The sequence below is a fragment of the Streptopelia decaocto genome, assembly GCF_964273445.1.
Source record: "Streptopelia decaocto genome assembly, chromosome: 2".
Classification (NCBI taxonomy): Eukaryota; Metazoa; Chordata; class Aves; order Columbiformes; family Columbidae; genus Streptopelia; species Streptopelia decaocto.
In genome coordinates this window covers 141,900,575-141,922,178 of record NC_138655.1, presented here as the reverse complement: position 1 = coordinate 141,922,178, position 21,604 = coordinate 141,900,575, and the positions used below count along the sequence as shown (strand labels likewise).

General features: G+C 39.1%; 1 protein-coding gene across 1 annotated transcript in view; it reads left to right on the top strand.

Annotated features, from left to right (window-relative positions):
* Positions 1–21,604, top strand: part of CUBN (cubilin) — a gene marked incomplete at its 5' end in the record, with an annotated part of 141,975 nt that overhangs the window by 72,644 nt on the left and 47,727 nt on the right. Inside the window, 13 exons of the mRNA XM_082044155.1 lie at positions 4,560–4,716; positions 6,112–6,228; positions 8,465–8,578; positions 9,814–9,942; positions 10,216–10,348; positions 12,502–12,707; positions 13,998–14,179; positions 15,646–15,835; positions 16,912–17,109; positions 17,444–17,590; positions 18,472–18,662; positions 18,944–19,127; positions 20,517–20,691. Coding sequence (XP_081900281.1) covers positions 4,560–4,716; positions 6,112–6,228; positions 8,465–8,578; positions 9,814–9,942; positions 10,216–10,348; positions 12,502–12,707; positions 13,998–14,179; positions 15,646–15,835; positions 16,912–17,109; positions 17,444–17,590; positions 18,472–18,662; positions 18,944–19,127; positions 20,517–20,691 — 2,123 coding nt within the window. The remainder of the gene's footprint in view (positions 1–4,559; positions 4,717–6,111; positions 6,229–8,464; positions 8,579–9,813; positions 9,943–10,215; positions 10,349–12,501; positions 12,708–13,997; positions 14,180–15,645; positions 15,836–16,911; positions 17,110–17,443; positions 17,591–18,471; positions 18,663–18,943; positions 19,128–20,516; positions 20,692–21,604) is intronic.

The following is a 21,604-nucleotide window of genomic DNA, read 5'->3' as shown; positions in this document are numbered from 1 at the left end:
TCTTCTGTTGCTGTATGAGTTTTTTGCTTCTGGTTTTGTTTTGTGGGGTTTTGGTTTGTTTTTTTTCTAGGGGGGGGGGAGGGTGGAGGAGGAAGTTGCTCATCAGCCCCAGCTGTGCAAACACAACTGAAGCCACACTGTTAGCAGGGAGCGAGATTTAAATGTATTGTAGGCATCAGTCACTGCCCAACAGGTGGAGGCTGGTTTGAAAATGAATGGGGGAGAATGCTGGTTTGAAGTCAAGAGATAACGAAGGGCTCTGAGGCTCTGGTGTATGAGGTGGAAAAGAGCTCTTCAGTGCCAATTTAAGAGGACCAGCAGGACAAGAAAGAATGGATGGGATTTTTTTTATCTATCTTGTATGTCAATAAGCAGAAAATCACTTATTAGCAACACCTGGATGTAATTTGTGTTCATCTAATTCCAAGGCTTGTCACATGCCTCATACTGTAATAGAACAGAGTGAGGGGACAAAGGGTGCCTGGGAATATATAAGTAGATGTCTGACCACGAATGGTCTAGGAATTGCATTCCAAAATCTGTGTAAATGGAAAATATGGGCAGCTAAGGAAGCTGGTGGGTTGTTTTTTCTCTCTCTAATATAGGAACAACTACTGTATGAGTGACACAGTGGTTACACCCTTTTCTTAAATTTTTACTTATCTTTATGGATTTTATTTGCTCTGTGACATCTCCTGGGGCTTCCCTCCACCCTTCAATGTACTAATGGCCTTTTCCTTCATCCTTCCACTTCTAGACCCAGCCATTTTTCCCTGTGTTATGACTCATGATTTTTTTTTTTTTTTTTAATATTTCTACCGTAATTTCCTTTCTATGGAGAACACATTAAAATGATTCCTTCTTCACCCTCTAATGTTTTCCATTGCACATTTGTTATGTGAGCAAAATGGAGGTAGGGAAAATGCCCACCTCTGCTGCTTCTTGGCTGTGCTGCAACTCCAAAAATTCAGTGCGTTTTTGGTTCTGCTCAATGGCTTCACATGTGAATCTGAGCACAGATCTCGGTTCAGACAAATTAATTCTAAGCGAGTAACAGTAACACACGGTGTAACTGCTCTGAGCTCCCTCTAGAGTCAATGGATGGAGTGTGACTAGAGCAGTCCAGGCCACCAAAAAGTGCATTCTTAATTCACCTAGCTACCTAAATTTAGTTGATTCCTTGGTTTCTGTGCCTAAGTTCTGTGCCTTAGCTTTTTTCAGAGCAGATGAATATCTGTTTATCTGCTAAATGAGGACGTGTAGCCTTTATTTTTGTTGATCTCACATATAACTTGGTTATATTCTGTACAAAGCATAAGATTTTTGAGAAGACTTTTTTGCTGTCACAGTCACCATACACAAGGAATACTTTTTAAATTTCTCTTTATGTACCAGCCCACTTCTATATGGAGAGTGTTTCTTTCAACAAACAAATTTGATTTTTTGAAGGAAAATAGACTGAAAGAAATAGCAAATGCACTAATGCTGGCATTTTTTTCCGTTTGTTTAACCAGTATTGTATTTGACGCTACACCAGCAGTGCAGGTCAGTAAGAGTTTCAAGTATTTGGAGACACGAGAAGGACCTGCCTTGGAAGGTAGAGCTTGTAGCATGAAGCCCTGAAAAGGGGAGGGAGAAATAGTTTGTTCTTTTCAGTGGCTTTGATTAAGTAAATGTTATTTTTCTCTCCTGTTGCAGTATAACATGTAGTACATGAGAATACAGAAATGTAAGCCTCTGGGAGCTGGAGAGGAGGTATGACTTCATTTATTCCAGGTGCTGGCAGAGAGGATATTCCAAGAGAGGACAGCTAGAAATATGTGGAGGTTTTGTGGCTCAGAAGAGAAAAATTATCTTATTTTTGTCCTAAGCTTTTGCAAAATGCAGAACACATTTGAGCAAGAATGCAATGAGTCACACAGTTACATTCGTTGTGGAAAGGGAAGAGCAAATTTCTGCTATGCACAGTGCAAATGAAAACTTGGCTTTTAAGTAAGCAGATGCATTGTTTTCCTTTACTCATGCAGCCACAGAAATGCATTTCTCAGATGTTTTCAAAATAACTTTAAGAAGCTGTAGGGAGACACAACTCTTCCCTGAATTAGTGTGTGAATATTGTGGTTTCTGATCTAGATTCAAGATTGAAATCCTCCCTATAAAATAGTTTAAGCTAATAAATAGCAGGTGAGCAAAAATGATGCAGCCACACAAATCCACAGGTTACTGTTCCCGCTTAACTTGTAGCTGCCATAACTCCTAAGAGTTGCTGCTGTATCTCACTAATGCTTGTGCTGAACTGTTCCTTGAATCAGATTTTTAGCAAGTGTAAAGGAATGATTTCTGGGTTTCTGAAAGAGATGGCAGTACTACACTTCAAACAAGCTGCCCAGAAACAGCAAATACACTTGATTTAGAAAACATTCCTCTGACTTCATGCTCTTCTCTCAGTATTACCACAGAGAGACTTCTTTATTCCAGAAAGCTCTTGGAATGAAATGACTACTTAGTCTCTTATGTTACTCATCCTTAATATCTTCCCAAGTGACAGAGCTCAACTACCAGACTCTCACAACAGCCCACGTGTCGATGGTCATATCCTCAGCCATGCAGAGGGACACAGATTCATCAAAACCAGCAGTTTACATGAACTGCAGCCAAACCCTCTCTCTATGCTCTGTCAATGCGATGCTTATTCTCAGTTCTAGCATTCAGATAAAATTCTCTCACTGCTGTCTAGGGAAAGACAGTACCTTAATTCCTAAGGACTATTTTGTTGGTCGTTACTTTTTTCACATTCCATGGTTTGTGGTTTTTTACCTCCAGGCAGTCTGATTTATATACAGAACATATGTGCAGAGGAATAATGAACACTGCATACTATGTATTAAAGGGCTGACTGTGGCAGGATGCCAAGAGGGGAGAAAAGATTGAACGGATGGATATTTTGGGTCTTTTTACCAGGTACTCATTTTTTACAGAAACTGCACTACACGTAATACTCTGTCACAAGGTCCCACAGAGCTGGATAGGCCTTGGGAAAATGTTTAATTCATGAATACGGCATGGCTATGTTGGGTATGTCAGTGGATTAAGCAGGAGTTTTGTCCTCTGTTTCTCAGCTCTGAGGTTTAGTTGAGACGTTTCTCTCAACTACTGTTTAATATATATTTTCACTAATATGCTCAAAGACCTTTGAGTACTGGAAGCAGAAACATTGCACTGTGTTATACAGTCTAGTTAGAAATTTTTAATTAATTGGCATTGCATTGCACAGACTTGCTGGAATTTGAGGCATTTTGGAGTTAAAGAAGATGTTAAGTAGGTTTCTTCTAACCCAATGGCATTATTTTGCTCAAAGTAGAATTTTACATAGCTTCTAACATCCTAGCACCTAAATATTTTCCAGTCCTCCTATCCATATTTTTATCCATATTCTCCTCCATTTTGCTATAGGAAGTCAAGTCACAGGTTATATTAAATGACACGCCTATGGTAATGCAGGATGTTAATGCTGAAACAGGAACTGGATTCAAATTGGGTTGGTGCCCATTAGCCCAAGGGCTCTTCCTCTGTGGGTTGTGCAACTGCTGGTGGCTCCAGGGCTCCTCACTGCTGAAACCAGGCACAGAGGCTCTGAGACTGGCCCATGGCTCCAAACACAGCCGGAACAAATCACGTCTGCTGGGGTGCAAGGAAAGATTAGTGGGACACTGAGACTCTGGCTATTTTTCTTTCTCTGTAGTTCCTCTTGTTATAATTTTGTTGTCACTTAAACTAGTAACTTGTTGGTTTTAACTTCATTATCCTTTTTTTCCTGATTGTGAAACAGAGAGGAAGGAAAGAAAATTATCAGCTGTAGGGGACAAAAGAGAAGAAAGGCATTTGTGGTAAAATTATAAGTGAAGTTTTGTGAAACCATCTTTGCTTTCTTCCTCCTAACTTTTTTTTGCTTTACCCTCTGCTTACATAACACTTAATGTATATGTGTGTAATTCAGCACCCTAAAGCATAGATATAGGTATAAAGCATAGATATATGGACTCTGATCCTTGATGCTGAGTACGTGTATCTAAAACCCATAATCCTAGTGTCTTCTCTTTTTATACACAGTCATAGCTCCCAATCGTGCACTAGCTACATGTTAGGGCCAATTTAGAAGTCTTCACTGAGGCAAGATGTAGGGTTTAACTGAATGAAAGTGACATGTGAACTTCCATTAGCCATTAACAGAAAACAATAAATGTGTGGGGATATCTGGATTGTTAAAATAGAGTTGCTTCCATACCAGATACACACAGGAGAAGATGGTTACTTGATTCATTTTTGTTATAAAGGTTACAGTAGCTTTGGCCTGAAATACATGCTTTGCTTTTTTGTTTGTTTGTTTGTTTGTTTTAAATGGTCATGGAATTAAGATAAGCAACACATAGTTTGTTTGCACTGCCCATACCAGGGCTGTATCAGGATCAAAATGTATGAAACATAACAAAGGGAATGAAATCAAAGTTCTCAATAATCCTTTTGAAGCCAAATACTTCATTTGATCTTTTTTATAACAGGTATTTGATGGTCCTAGCAGTGAAGCACCACTTCTTAGGAAACTCTGTGGAACACAACATCCTCCTCCTATCATATCCTCCAAGAACGTGATGTACATCCGACTGCACTCTGATAGACCCATCCAGCACAGGGGCTTCATTGCTCGCTTTACTGAAGGTAATCTCACCATTTCCATTAATACATATTTATCTAGTCGCTGCTTTGTTTGTATGGGACACAATCTCTTAGCACAGCTGGTACCAGGAAGTGTTGTTTCTTTATATGCAGCATACCAGTGTCTATCTTTAACAGGACTGAATTTTTCCATATTATAAATTAAATAATTTAAAATCTAAGGATCATCTTAGATCCTTTGATTGGAGAAAAATGTACCTTTTCTAGCAAGGCATCTAGTACACATCAGTTGCCTCTTATTGAACCTCCCTAGAGGGTTAGCTACTCATAGCTGTCCTGAGAAAAATGTGTAACTGGCAGTTTCCACAGACCTAGTGACAACATAACATTTTATATGTTTATCCATGCGCATGAATCTGAAAAGCTGTAAAAGAATTCTGTGTCGTGCTGTTGATGAAGTCCACAGATTCAGGCCTGCTAACTCTGCCAAACATCAACAATCCAATTTGTGGAAGACTAATTGGTATTTTACATTGTTTCCTTTTTAATGAAAAATGGCACCAACTGAGCAGAATTTTTCATGAGATTACTTTCTATTTGATGATTGGTGATTTTCTTTCATTTTTTCACAATAACTTTGGAAACATATTTCCCTAAGATATAGCCATTTAGTTTTTGCAAAGAAAATTCCTCTCTCTCATCTTCTTCTTAGGATGCTTTTCACTGTTAACTAGTACTTTTCCCAGATTTTTTTTTTTTTCTTTGAAAATATTGTGAAAAATACTGTGGTATCTAACTCCCCACCCTGCTGTTTAAGGCAGTTGTCTGTTAAACTTGTGTCTGGAGGTTTTATGATGAGTCTGTGTGAAGACAGGTCAGCACTCAGCACCATTAGCCAAAGATACACTGTCAGCCAAGCTCTTGCACACGTTTCACACAATTGCAGTTTTGCTGGTGCAGGTCACAAGAGGATCATGCCAATGCAATGCGATGCCATCCTTGGGCACTGGAAGGTTCTGGACAGTTTCTTATGATTTCTTCCTTCCTGGTTGACAACACAGGCAAATTATCAGAGAAAGGGGTGTATGATTACACTACCCTGAAAGCAAGTTATTTTAGCCCAAATATTGCTCTTCTGAGCTGATAAAAATGAGGTGTCTGTTCCCAAGTCACTCTGGCTTCTCTCAGGTCGTCAGCCATGTGCAGCATGACCTGTGGATCCAGGTCTAGAAAATGCACGTGGTGCTGGCAGCTAGTCCTTAAGTCTCTTTTCTGAATAAATTACTGTCATGAATATTATCCTTATTTCACATTGATATAGCATGTTACATTTTGCGCATTCATTTTCACTATAGAATCTCAGATTTGCCACTACAGAATCTCAGTTTTGCCTACATAAACATCTATGTGTGTATATGTGTGTGTTTCATTCTAAAGCATGCGGAAGTTTCATAGAGTCAGATGCAGTTGGGGCAGCAATTTCCTCTCCTCTGTATCCTGCCAAATACCCAAACAATCAGAACTGCAGCTGGATTATTCAAGCTCAGGAACCATGTAAGTAAAAACATCTTTTATAGTTAGCTGGGATGACTAACATCCTCATCTTCTTTTTTGTAGTAACAATACAAAATTCCTCCTTTATTTCTCTAGGAAGTTCTGCATCCTGGTAGTTGGAAAGTGTGACTTTCCTAATCTGCCCTACATCTCATTTTATTGTAGATTTAGTGCATAGTGAGGAAAACAGTTTACAGCTTTGTCATCTTAGCTGATTTACTGTGACCCAAGTATTGCAATTATAAATGAGGTATTGAATACTATGTGAATTTGCATTCATGTCTAAGGGCTTATATATAATTAAAGCACTTGCATTTAGCTGACCTTATTGTGGTCTGGATTTTTCAAGCTAATGTGTTAGATCAAGTCTATGCTGTTAGCATAAGAAAATTAAATTTTAATAAAATAATTAGAAAAGGTACAGAGGAATTTAAAATAATACAAATAAAAAAGAATATAAATAAACTAGTCTTATATACATACACCCTCAGATGTTCCTGTCTAATTTTAGATTTATGATGATCGTAAAACACCAAATATTTTTCCATTGGATAGCAGTATTCTCTTTAATACCCAGTATTACCTTTACGTGTTTCAATATTACTAAAAAATATTTGCAGTTGCGTAATAATATCCTAGTAACGTCATTTAAAATAAATGTTTGTTTTTAATAGCAACTACTAAACTTCAGTTGTTTATCTGCTACTTAGCCATTGTTGTTAAAATCATAGAATGTTCCAACCACATTTATAAGTTTATTTTGCCAAGTTATAAAATGGAAATCAATTTGCCAAAGAAAACACCAAAACAAAGATCAAGAGATAAGCAATACTTTTTAATAGCTTAGGTTCTCATACAGATGTGTGAAAAGGGCATCGTTAAAGCTGTTCCTCACTCACACAACATTTATTTTTTTAAAGACAGTCTTTTCATGGATCCAGGTTGAAAACTCAGACTTAACTCTTGTCTCCTGATTTACATCAGTGTAAGAGACTAGAAAAATGCTGAACAAGCAGCAGCCTGTGCACGCAGTGACTCCCTCCCCTGCCGCCAGGACCCCCGCACCCCACACGTTGTGGATACACGTGGCTGCGACGTGCCACTCACACAGGGCACAGCCATGTACAATAGATGTCACCAGTGGCAAAACACTGCAGAGTTCCTGCTCTGCTCTTACTGAGAAGGCCAACAAGTCTCCTGCTCTTGCCACCCACTGTGTTTTTCCTTTTTGCTTTGTATCCTGAGGACCTGCATTGATAGCTGTGATTGATTGACCGGCCAGGACACAAAAGATTGCAGAGCACATGGGCACTGCAGCTGAACACCAGCCAGTGGCACCCTGATGAATGCAGCGCCTGGGTCCATGTCTGTCATTTCTCATTATTCTACCTAATTAATTGTAGGCCAGTAAGAAGCAAAATATTTGTGTCAAATTCTGGCTTAGTCCATGTGGGAAAAAACTTAGTTGTCATCTAAACTGTGAGATCCTTTCTGACCTGCTCAAACTGCGCAGGAGATATAAGTCCAGGAGTAACTACTCTCACAGACTGGTGTAGAGGACGGCCTCTCTTCTTCCAGTTGAGACTTCACCTTTGTTCATATTAGACAAGCAAGAGCAATACAAGAGACAAAAATACCCTGAGTCAGAAATCCTCTTTTTCAGGATGTAGTCTGCAGTCCAAGGGTGTGGAAAATCCAATTCTGCACAAATATAGCTGAGAGTACTTAATGATCCTTTAACCAGTCCAATTGATGTATGTGGAATGTTATAAAACTATGAAAGAACCAGCTCTTTCTAAGCCTGGAGCAGGGCAGCATCAATTCACATTTTGTCTGGATCTATGGTATAGATTTAAAAGGGACAGAAGGTCACAGATGTGTAGAATAACTTTTGTTCCTGAATATGTGTACATTTTCCATGTTGTATTTGATGACACTTCTAGTATATAATGAAGCTCTTCAGATATTAGGAAATTTATATTCATGTGTATATATAATATTAAATCCTACACTTCTAATGTCAACTGTACTAGAAAGTACTGAAATACTACGAGATTTACGAGGACTTTTGCATCAAGTTCACACCACATATCAGGGATTAAACTACTTCAGATGTTATTCTTCATGGGGACTAATTTACTTCAAGGGAGAAAAGATGGTGCATTTGTTTACATATATTTATTTCTCTGTGAAATGCCCAACTTCTTTTTAAGTTTTTACTCTTTGCTGTTGCCAGTCAACCACATCACACTCTCATTCACTGACTTCGATATTGAAAACAATAGACGAAACTGTATAACGGATTTTGTGGAGATTTTGGACGGGAATAACTACGAGGCTCCTCTTCGAGGTATTGTACTTTTCCCATGTTTATTTCATATACAGAACCACACCCAAGTTGAGCAGGAGAAGGTTTTCTGCGAGTGTCCTCCTGTTTCATGAATCTTCTCTGACAAAGGAAGCTCCTTGTCCAGTCTGGCCAGAGGAGTCTGGGGATGGAGGTTAAGTTTTCAATGTGAATGGCACAGTCCTCCCAGGCTCCAACTGTATTCCTACTGACCTGCAGTTTGGAGTTGACTCCAGCTGCCTTTTCCTTGCTCCCTAGCTGAACAATATCGGGAACCAAGCAATTCAGTTTAAACTGAATTCCCGGTTCACTGTACAAAGACCTAACATCACCCACACTCATAAGTAGAGACCATACTAAACATAGGTGAAGAAAGTTTCAGATTTCTGGGAGGAGAAAACTGATTTTTCCTCAAGCCCCAGAAAGCCTGATTTTCTGCTTGTTCCTGAATATTCTACAGCTTTGTCCCAACATCTCTGTCCACAGCCATCAACTTCGTGTGGCAGGAGCAGTCTGGAGCAGCTAAATTCAGTGTTTAAGTTGCCAGGAAGAGAGACCTCTGGCCACAGGGTGGTCCTCACTCCCCTCACATCCCCAGAGTTGCCTCAAATTCCTTCCTGGGAAATTCAGAATATCTGTGCCTGATTATGTTCTCCCTTACTCTACTTTTGTATATGCTCTCTTGGCAGGAGTAGGCTGTACTCAGTTTAAATGATTTGTAACTAAGAGCAGAATTCATTTTTTTGTCTCCTATTTGGCGTTCACTTGACAAGAGGACCAGGTTACTAGCTGCTATCTTTGTTTTTGCCTTTCTGCTAGATCATGATTCATATTCCAAATCCCCACAATACAACCCATTACGTGAGAACTGGTCTGTTATTTGTTATTTGTTATCTGTTATTTGTCACTACTGTCAGATGTATTTGATGGGATTTTTTTTTTCAATTAGGCTGTAATTTATAGATAGAATGAACACAAAGGAGCTCAATGACAGAATAGCCAGCGACTAGGGTGTCTGGAGTGCAGGAGGTTCTTCCTCTGTTAAAAAAGAAATTGCCACTAGACTTGAGTTCTGTGCTAGTGAAACTGAGTATTTCATTCTTATGTAGATTGAATTGACAACTGCAGTTGTTTCAAGAAACGTTACTCCTGGTTGCTGTTAGGCATTAACACCAAATCAGCAATAGCAATTACATGCTTAACGACCCTTCTTTTCTCTCTGGTTTGCTCTCTTTCAGGCCGTTACTGTGGCACTGCTATACCACATCCTATCACTTCTTTTGGTAATGCCTTGGTGGTGAACTTCATCTCCAACAACAACATTAATGCCAGGGGCTTCCATGCCACCTATGTTGCATCGTCATCATGTAAGTCCATGTGACAGGTGTTGCTACCTTATGCCTCCGACTTTTAAGAAAAAGAACAGATCCTGTATCTCTCTGTCTCTCTGACATTCCCTCTTTAAACTTCCCCTATTGCTGCCCTTCTTTTTTTGGCCAAGGTCTCAGCAAGTATATCAGCAAGCTAAAGAACAAGTAGACAAGGAGAAATGCTTTCCTCATTAGCAAATGCTCTGGCTCTGCCAACGTTTTTTTTCATGTCACCTTTCTCAAGCCTCTGCTGTCTCCTTCTTGTTGCAGCCTGCGGGGGTACTTTCCACGTGGACAGAGGAGCTTTCAACAGCCCTGGCTATCCTGAGCCTTATCCGCTCAACACCGAGTGTGTCTGGATGATTCTCAGCTCCCCTGGCAACCGGCTCCAGCTGTCCTTCATGTAAATGCATCACCAAGGGTTATTACTCATCCCTTAACAGACCTGAAGGAAGGATGGTCTGTGTTTATTAGGAAATGTAATTACCAGATGATAAAGCTGAAATATGTTTTTAGAATAACTTGTAAAGAGAACACAGCAGTGGTTAGTGGCGGCTTGCAGCTTGCTCTCCTTAGTCTTTGCTTCTATTAAGGCATATACAGCATGATGTAAATAGGTGTTTTATTGTTTGAGCAACATGAGATGCTGAAAAAGCCAGTTCTCATTAACTTATAAACAAGAAAAGGAAATTTAGCATTGCTCTGCCTTTTTTTTACAAAGAAAATTCCTACTATTTCCTTACTAGCAGATTCATTGTAGTATTTATTACATAGCTGAGTAACATAAAGGGACCAGATACTCCACAGATTGTAGGGTTAGAATTGATGTTAAAGTCTCCAAAATTTCTCCAACAATTACAGCAGTGGAGGTACAACAGGGCCCAGGAGAGTATTTGAAGGAATTTTCTTTTCCCTTCAGCAAATTAACTTTCCTTTGAAGACTTCTGACAGGAAAGTCATGCATGATCCACAGAACAATGTGGAGTCCTTTACCAGGGTCGTTTGGTTGTTCTTTAACAATGATGTGGATTTCTGATCCTCTCAGTTTCCCGGCACTGAACAGTGGCTGCTGCCAAGAAAGAGAACACAGACCCTTTGCAAAGCTTATCAAGAATCAGCAGGAAAATAAAAGTAATTCTGAAACCTGCATTTACAGTTAATCAGGACATAAGGCAAATTTGCCCAGTAACATGCTGACTGCATAAGGTACAATTTGTTAGGCACATATTGATTCATTAACTCAGTAAAAAGGATATTCTATTCCTCCTTTACTCACTGAAGCAGAGAAAAAGAACTAGAGCCTGAAAACATTTTCCAAAATATTTGCTACAACATAATGAATAACAAGTTTCCAGAAGCAAAACAGAAACCTAGTGTGAAGCAGAAACTATCAGCAGAATAAATAATCCAGTTATATAAAGTGACACTGAGTAGATATAAACTCTTTTTCTTCAGTTACCCGCAGCTGAATGGCAAGCTGAAAATACAGAAAATTATAGAGTAATTGTGTTAGAAAGCAGTATTTATTTAATTTAATTTAATATTGGGGGTTTATAAAGTTTTGTTGGCATGAGGTATTAATTTTCTTCAGCTCAGTCTGAACAGAAATGCTTGTCTTGCCATCTGAGGGATAGCTTTAAATTAGCCTGAATATATCCAGATGAGTGATTGGAACAATTTCACATCATGTGTGCACTGAACACAAATGGCTATATTCAGGACTGAAGGGGAGGAGTTGTTACCAGAAAACATAAACATTTGTGACATTGCTTATAAGAGGCACTTTCTGGAATCTTTACTATATATTCATAGCCTGCTTCTGAAAAATATATTGCATTGAATCAAAGCACTTAACTTAGAACATAATGGGGTTTGGTGCAATAATTCAGAATTTATAATTACTAAATCTCATTCCTTTTCTAAGGTAAAATTTGGTTCAGAAGAGTTCATAGCAATCCTAATTACTATTTTGTGTGCACCTAGCTATTTAGAACTCGACGAGGCCAGAGACACAGTAATGTTTTCTAATTCTGGAGAAAGTGTTAAGGGATTTCTGAGCTCTGAGATGTTAACTACAAATGAATCTACACCTCTGGAAATTGTTTTCTTACCAGAGGAGTGTACTGAAGTAATACAGATATAAAGGGGCTGCAAACTGATTTGTAAGACTAAAAGTATTCTCTGCACGCAATAGATGTGCACCTACTAAATAGTCTGACCTGGGCTTATAGTAAAAAATCTGGTTTATTAGGCACTTTCTGTCTTTCATGGTTGTTGTTGGAGAACCAAGAAATATTACAACTCTTTAAAAACTATAGCTTTGCAAACTGAAGCTCTGTCATGAAACAAGGGGATTGAAAGGAAAGAGCCCTGTATGAGCAGCCCTGCCAGGTGATGAGCAGTGACTTCTGGGTTCTGGAGGGTTTTGTTGCTGCCTTCTTCTGAACTGTGGTGGTGGAAATCCAGCTACAGGGGGATTTGCAGCCTTGCAGGGCAATCTCTGAAGTAGGTGACAGTCATATGCCTGTTAATGCTCTTCTACTGCTATTGAAACAGAGCGTTTCAGCTGGAAGATAGTGTTGGCTGCACCAAAGATTACCTGGAGATTCGTGAAGGGAACAATACAGGTGTGCTGGCAGGACGATTCTGTGGGAACTCCTTGCCTTCAAATTATACGTCTACTGTTGGACACATCCTGTGGGTCAAATTCGTCTCAGACAGCTCAGGCACTGCTGTTGGCTTCAGGGCCACATTCTCTCACTGTAAGTAGAATTTATTTAATTGGAAACTATTGTTCTTTCACCTCCAAAATGACTGAAAAAAGTGAACATTTTGCCCTGTAAAATCGATTAGAAAATACTTGATGTCAGCAATGCTATGCATTCACTTAAAAATGTTTTGTAAAATATCTGCTGAATGTAAAAGGATGCTCTAAACCATGTCAGAACAGAACTCATGTATGTAAGTATATTAAGTCTAACTTAATCAGAATTAGACATTACATTCTATCTCTTTAAATTATTGTAACAGACAACTTTTTTTTTTTTTTTTTTTTTAAATTGATCCCATTATCCTTCCAGAAGGAAATAATTCCATGGATTACGGAAAACAAAATGTCCCCTATTTCACTGACTGTTTACTAACAGTTTATCACCTGGTTTTCAGATTCTTCCTTTAGCAGTATTGGGCTGTGAAGATGTAAGACCTGTATACTAAAAACTTCTGTGGCAACCCAAGTTTACCAGTTGCCTGTTAGAGTTAAGAATATCTGACCATAAGTTTTTGTTACCTTCAAATGAGTATTTCATGTTCACGTTGTCATTTATTAGGCAATTGATAAATTAAGAAAAAAAAAAGCATGTATTTCCTAGCTTTGCATTTTGCTTTTTGAGTACAACAGCGTCCATCTTCTGGATTGGATCTAGATGGCATCAACCTGGGAGCAGAATTGGAAGAAAAGGAAATGATGCCAGTTTATAGATCAAAAATTTCAAGGGACCATTGCAAACATCAGTCTGACTTGCTGCATGAACAGGCTGCTGAAGCTGAACATCCACACCCATTCTGATTAGACAAGCTAAACTTCTAATAGTTTTCCTTACTTTGAGACTTTTACTACTCTTCTTCAAAAGGAATTATCAATAGTTTAGAGCTCAATCAAATCAGAACCATTTTTCACCAGAACACACAAAGGCACTTAAAAAAATAATTTTATCATTTAATGGTTCTTGTGAAGACATGAACATGAAATAGGCAGAGTCAAGGGGGAATTTGGATGTGGAATCTTCCACCTCTCCTACATATAGAACCACGCGTCTCAAATGGGTAATTTTCTTTAGATAAAGGCACACTGCATCTCTCACAACAAGAAAATAATCAGATGTGCATCCTAGAACTGTCTGAGACGCAAGTCTGTGCCTCACAGTGCTGTCTAGTCCTAAGTACATTAAGCCAGATGGGCTGAAATGAAAGCTGTATTCCTGGCTGGGCCCCAATGCTTCTTTTAATCTGTGTGAATTAGAGGCATTAGTTATGTCTCTCATGTTTTTCAGTGTATGGAAATGACATTGTGGGAAACGGAGGACAAATAGCTTCACCACAGTGGCCCAGAAGTTACCCTCGCAATTCCAATTACCAGTGGAGAATAAGTGTTAACGCCTCACAAGTTATCCATGGCCGTATCCTGCAGATGGATATCGAAAATCATTACAGATGCCGTTATGACAAGCTAAAGGTGATTTAAGTTTGAGAAGTTATTTTATTTCTATTAACTTTGATAAAAATGATGAATACAGAAACCTACAAGAGAATTGGGAAGTGTTTCCAAGGATCTGGTGTGGCTTATTTTTTTTTGCTGTGTTGGCTTTTCAGTGATTATTAGCTATAGGAAGGGTTACATGCTTTTTGGCTCCATAACAGTTGTTTACAATCTATAAGTTTGAAACTTATTAAAAATAAGTACACAATGGTAAAATGCTGAATTTTCAAATCCAAGAATTTCAGGTCAGATACCAGGTAGAACTTTGCTCTGTGCTGGTTCAGTTGAGGATGACAGTGATAATAACATCTCGGTCCCTCTGAAAATAAGGTTATTTCAAAATCCTACAAGGAACAATCCTTTACTTGTACCTTCTTTGCTCACTGGATCAATCGTTTGCTTTTGGCAATAACAAGATCACCCTTTCTTCTGGTTGGATTGTTTTTCTGTGCCCTCTCATAATACAGCTTAGACTTTTTACCAGGCTTAAAAATACAGCACACATGATGCTAAGGAAAATTGAGCAATAAAGGCAACAACTTCTTTCTGAATGTAGCTAAGCATAACTAAGTATTTAACTAAGGTAAAGATATTTTTGTCTTTTTTTGGTTTGGTTTTGTTTTGTTTTTAAGCAGCTGATTCACTAATTATCCTTTTCTTTCATCTTTGGGAAAGAGAAAGTTAATACTAATTCAAGGTGTTCAGTATATTCAATTCATTATTAATTCACTGATATTCAAATTTAGTATTAGTTCAAAAAATAAATAGAAAATTTTCCTTCATTTCATGTCGTATTTTCACAGCAACTTCTTCTTTCTAACTCAGCCTGCCTTTCTTTGTTTGTCCCTCTGGAAGAGAAACGAGTTTCTTAACTCAGCTAGACATTCAGTGGATGCGGATCAGCCTGATCTTTAACCTGACTCAGATCTTCAATGTAATGTTAATGTTTATTTAATATTTCCTAGCATTCTCCACTGGACATTTTTACTGGAGGGTAATAGGTTTAAAAGGCAGTGAAAGATAAGCGTCTTTTAATCACCCAAAAAGGTGGCTCAGAAACACATAAAATGAAAAAAATATTATTGCGTATTTATTTGATAGAATTCAAAATATGTGTGTTCCTCAGAGGGCAAAAGGGGATAGAAGAAAAACAATGCCTTTTCTTCCTACAGATTATTGGGTTTTGTTCCCCATCATGCATTCCTGAGTTTGATGGCTTCTATTCAGATCCTTCTTCTGTGAAAGCTTCACAATTAACAGTAAATAACGCAAATGGAGATTTTGTTCCATTTTATTGTAAGAGAGGTTTCTCTCTAACCAGGATTTGCTGAAAGATTCCTCACTCATTTAAAGAGGGTAATTTTCTCATTGGAAACTTGCTGAGTGTGGGGTGGATGAAAATCTGCCCATGTGGGGATGTGCACCGTTCTCCTTCTCTGCAGGTTTATGATGGCCCCACCGTTCATTCTCGTCCTATCGCAACATACTGTGGTGCAGACCCTGCTTCTTTTGCATCCTCTGGCAGCTCGATGACGATCCAGTTCCAGTCAGATTCAACTGTGAGTGGACAAGGCTTTCTGCTGGAGTGGAATGCAGCGGATGCTTCTGCTGTTACACGCACCATTGCTCCAGGTGGGTTTTCAGTGGGCTGCACAATTAAAAGTGATATAGCCAGTGATATATTGAGCTTCACTTAAGAACTCCAAACCAATTTCCCCACAAGAGAAAGCGCCAACTATTAATGGGGGGAAAGGTTTCATTGACATTTTAATTAATCATTTTAATACCTTTTAAAAACAATTTATAGGGGCACTCAGATATACTTTTTTATAGTGTGCTAAAAATAATCATGTTGACATAAGGGCATTTTTCTTTACGCAGTTTTTTCAGGAAAGCTAAAGACTTCATATGTTTTCATTAAAAAGTATCTCTCTTGAAAGACAATTCCTAAATCACTAGACACTGTGATATGAAACCTTTCACTATAACGCATCTCATATACATAAATAAAGAGAATATGCTCTATATGACCAGGTACCTCTGACAAATCTCTCCTGGAAGGAGAGGGAATATTCTTCTTATATCATTGATTTTCTCTGAGCAAGTCTGACAACAGAAAGTTAAGACTAATAGGACATAGTGCAATGTCTTCTTTCTTAATCTGAAGGCAGATTTCTGGGGATGAAGGGACTAAGGATCCCTGGGGCTCTGCAGGACAGTGGCAGTATGTAATGGGTTTATGTGCTGGGAGAGCACTGAGCCACTAGAGATCCCAGCAAAGACTCCACCTTGATCTAAACATAGCTGGGACATCAGGAGTGGAGAAAGATAAGTACTTCAGTTTCAAGAGGGTCTAAATTGTTTATGTATTATTCATCATGTACGCACCCGTCTTTTCTGATTTGCGACCTGTGTTAAACTGTAGTAGATGCTCTTAGATCTTTTGCTACATATTTCTCATGGTGAAATTGCTGCACATCATTGCTGCACCAGGTAGCACAGGAACATCCTTATAGGTCAGGATTTTCATTTTTTTTACTCCCAGTTCAAACTGAAACAATGTTTGAAGAAACACATTCCTGTGACTACACACATCATCACTGTGTTCCCATTGTGCTTAATTATAGGACTGTCATCTTAAATTATATGAGGGCAGTGTTCAGTTTAAAAAGAGGATGCTTTCATTTTTGTCTTCTTGTATGTGACAGGTGCATGCGGAGGGACTGCAACAACTGAAGAAACACCTTCACTCCTCTTCTCACCGGGCTGGCCCATGAATTACAGAAATTTTGCTGACTGTGTGTGGCTTATCAGAGCTCCTGGATCCACTGTGGAGTTCAGTGTCCTGGCCTTAGACATAGAATCTCACAGCTCATGCAACTATGACAAACTTATTATCCGAGATGGTGAGAAGCCAAACTTGCCCTGCTCTGACAGCATGCGATAGATACCCAAGGTCCCAGTACCTGGAATTCTCGTGTCCATTGAACTTAAGCAATCTAGAAAGCAATGGGAACATGTTCTAAATTGATATTCTTCCTCTATGCTGAGACATTCTGCTAGATAAAATAAAACTAGCAAAGTCTAGCAAAATATTTGGTGGTCTATAAAAATATTTCTCAATCTATAAGAGGTTAAAGATCTTCAAAAGCACATGCCTGAAAGTGTGAGCCACAGCAACCAACAAGCAGATGTGAATGGATTTGGTTTTAACACCAATATATCTTCTTTTGATCTCAGGAGACACCAGTCTTTCTCCAGTGCTGGCCACTCTGTGTGGACGAGAACCTCCTGGGCCAATAAGATCAACTGGAGAGGCAATGTTCATCCACTTCATGTCAGATGCAAGTGTCACTGGAGCTGGGTTTAATGCCTCTTATTACAAAAGTAAGATTTGTTTCTCTTCTCTCACAGATAAACGTCTCTCTTGATGCTAACAATAGGTTAAGGAAAGAAAAGGCTCTGGCATTTTTAACAGCTGTCTACCGTCTATCAATTTAATAACACAGACTAATTATTCACATCTCATGAATACACATTAAGAAATGTCTGACTCTGCAAAAGTAAAATTTGTTATTTTCCCAGCAATATAATACAACAAAGTGTGATTCAACCAGACCAGTCACTTTCCAGAAGTAAGAAAAGTGTACGCCTAAATTTATAACAGCTCAGCTGAAAAGTGAAAGAATGCCCAACTGAGAGAGGAAAATAAATGACTCAAAGCACAGTCACAAAACTGAGAGATGGATGCAGGAAGCTCTGTAAGTTCCAGCAGGAATGTCAGCAGCTTCCAGTGGCACTTCTCCCACATACACCCGAGCATGGCAGCAGATTCCTGAATGAGTTGAGGCACCAAGGAAGGTGTTATGATAACAACAGGCAGCCAGGGGAAGTTTTTCTGACTGGCAGCTTGAGTAGGTGACAGTGGTTTGGTCCATGGCCAGAAGCAATGTACTCAGACAGGGTGACAATATGCTGGTGCCATAGGAGGTCCTTGGCACAGCTGACTGCTACTCGTCTGTTAAGTCTGAGAACTGAGTCTCACTGCCAAGCTGTTTGGTGTGTGTCATCTTGCAATCTGCTAGCCTCTATTTGGGAGATCATTCACTGTGTGCATTGCTCTGTACCCCTCAACTCTTCATACACTTGCTTCAACATTTGCTTTTACCTGTCACATCTTCCGTTTAGGAGACAGGTTTTTTCTCTAGATAAATACACGAACAGTTGATGCTACTGTTTTTTTCTTTGCTTCAACTCTTTTTCCTTAGGTTGCGGAGGCTATTTGCACACAAGCAGGGGTGTGATAACATCCCCCAACTATCCTCAAGACTATGCTCCTAATCTGAATTGTTCCTGGCGTGTAGTGGTAACCTCTGGATTTGTCATTGCTGTCCATTTTGAACCGCCTTTCCAGATTAAGAGTGAAGATACTTCCTGCACCCTCGGAGATTATGTAGAGGTGAGGTTATTGGCTGGGTCAGCAAATCCTCAAAGCTATTAAAGCTACTGAATCTTATAGATTTCAGTGTCAGAAAGTCAGTCCAGGCTTTCAGGGGCTAGAAACACCAAAGAGAAATGCCACAGAGATTATTTCTGTCACTCTCTCTTATTTATTGCTGTGCATGAATTAATCACCAGGTTATTATTTTCCTCCATGGCTGGAAGCATTAAGATGGTGTGTGCTCGAAGTTTACATTCCAGGGATGTTTGCTTGAGTGACATTAGCAATTTCTCTTCTAGCTGAAGAATGGGTTAGATAATGCTGCCCCACCCTTGGTGTCCAGAAGAGGGAATGGACGGTTTTGTGGAAGCAGCCCTGTCTCCACCATGTACACCACAGACAATCAGCTGTTTGTCCACTTCATCTCTGACAGCAGGAATGAGGGTCAAGGGTTCAAGCTGGAATATGAGGCTAGGAGTCTAGGTAAGTCTAGGAGAGAAACCTAAATTATGCGACTCAATGGATATAACTTGGAGTTTGTCCTCTTAAAGGAGGTTCTTGTTTTAAATCCCAGCCCTGGTAAAATCAGATGTCTGTAAAAATGTCCTGTTTCCTTCTTCAGTGCATGACTTCTGATCCTACTCTCAAATTTCTCCTTTTAAAGAGAGCTGGCTCCAGGTCATGGAACCTGAAGATGTTCAAGTTAAAAAACAAAACAAAACTAAAAACCCACGAACAAATAACAAAGAAAACAAAAGAAACTTGTGGGGAACCCTTTAGCAGGGAAGAGGCAAAGAAGTTAGGCAGAGATGTTCAAAATTCATACAGGAAAGGAAATAAAACCCGGAAACAAGAACATTATTTTGAGCATGTACTACCCAGTGCAAGTGTTAAATGATGTCAGGAATGATTTAGGCTGGAGTGTCTAGAAAGGCAATAACATTTCTCACAAGTTTTAATCTCAGCTACAAAAATAACATTCCCTGCCAGAGAGAACATTATTTGACAGAATGAAAAAAAATGGAGACTCAGGTCCCAGGGGTAAATCAGGGACTTGGTATTTGCAGTTATTCCACTGTATTCATGACACATGCCACTTGGGACAACAGACCTGTTAAACAGTGTAACTAAACACAACTAAGGCAATCTGTCACTCCACTCAAATTTTTAAGTGCTTATTTTCTGTCTATTTTTCCCTGCTGCCACAAAGAATTATTCTTAGTATTACTGTAGCGGATTCGTGAAGAGAATGGGTGAAGCTGTACCATAGTATTTCTATCACTTCAATTTATAAAAATTGACTGAAACTCCATGTTAAACCAGTACTGCTAGAATATAGTTGGGGTTTTTCACAGAAAGGTTCTGATCAAAATAAAGATATTTTTGTAGGATTATCCTACCTGGACCTGAACAAATCCTTATGTTTGCTCTGACTGGTATTCCTCACACATTCATTATCACCTCAAACAGACATTTCAGTTTTTGGAAGGCAGAAGTGGTGAAGGATTCACAGAAGCATTGATGCATCTGACTTCTAGGCTTTGTAGCTCTTGGGAACTGAGGCAGGAACAAGGCAAGAAATAAGTTTCCTGCATAGTTTAGAAGCAGTCCAAAGAAGAACTAGTAGCAGTTTAATCCATAGCCCTGAACATTTAGAAATGAGGAGGACTAAGTAAGCAGGAGCACAGGAACATAAGATCCTACTGCATTAGAGTGTTTTCCCACAGTAAGCAGTAAAATGCATTTGGTTTTAATGTAATTAAATGACAATGAAAGGAAATTGTGTTGGAATATAGTGATAACTCATATTTTTGATGCCTCACCCATTTCCTTAACATGTTGGTGTTTTATTGGTGATCTTTTCTTTCCCAGCTTGTGGAGGGAATATTTACATTGATGCTTTCAACCCAAGTGGATATACATCTTCCCCCAACTATCCGAGCAATTATCCTCCGCATACTGACTGTGTCTGGACCATAACTGCTCCTAATGGACATGCAGTAGAGCTGCAATTCGAAGATCAGTTTTACATTGAACCTTCACCAAAGTATACATTCATGTTATTTTGCCTGTGTTTCTTCAGAGACTCCATTCTGATTCTTCCTTCCCTGTTACTTTCTCTAATTCCTCCCAGAGTGCACTTCCATATTTATAGTTAAAGTGGTCAGGAAACTTTTGAGAGAGATCACTGAAGCTATCAGGCCACAGCTACACATTCCTAGGACCTTGCAGTGTATGACAGAAATTAGTATATAATAACAGGCAGAGAGGAAGCATCCATGATGCTTCACCATGATGATCTACCAGAAAGGTGCTTTCTATGAAATCTGTGCCCTCTAGTCCTTTCCTATTCAGATTTTCAGTCCTTTTGATTCTCAGGTGCTTTTAAATCCAATGGCCTACTGCCACCACAATTTGTCTCCCTGCTCCATTGCCTGTGTCCTGATTTGCAATGGGTCTACCTGTTTTGCACCCCCTGCCTGAATCATAAAACAAGATCTGGTTTCCAGTTGATATAATTTAATTGATTTGGGACTGGACCTCTGCACAGCAAAGGTGAGCCTCACCTGTGAGACCATGTCCAGAAAAAATTGTACAGAATGGAGAATCCCAGAAGTGTCTTTTCTGTCTGGCTTCCCAGGACAAAACTGTTAGTTAAGATTTTTGCTCACATAAGTAAACCCCCATATTTGAATTTTTATTCACTTCATCTGTCTTATATCTATTCCTTAATTCAACCGCCATCAATGGAACTTAGTAGGGAATATCTGCTGAATCTGAATACTGCCAAAAAAAATATGTTAAAGATGATCACAACTACTTATCAGTGCCATTCACAGCCCTCCCTGGGACTTGCTTCTGCCTGATCATAGTCCAGGCTTGGGATGAATCTTCCTCAATGTTTCTTGATTCAAATATTGCATAACTATCATTAATTATGAACTGCTTGATTCTATCCT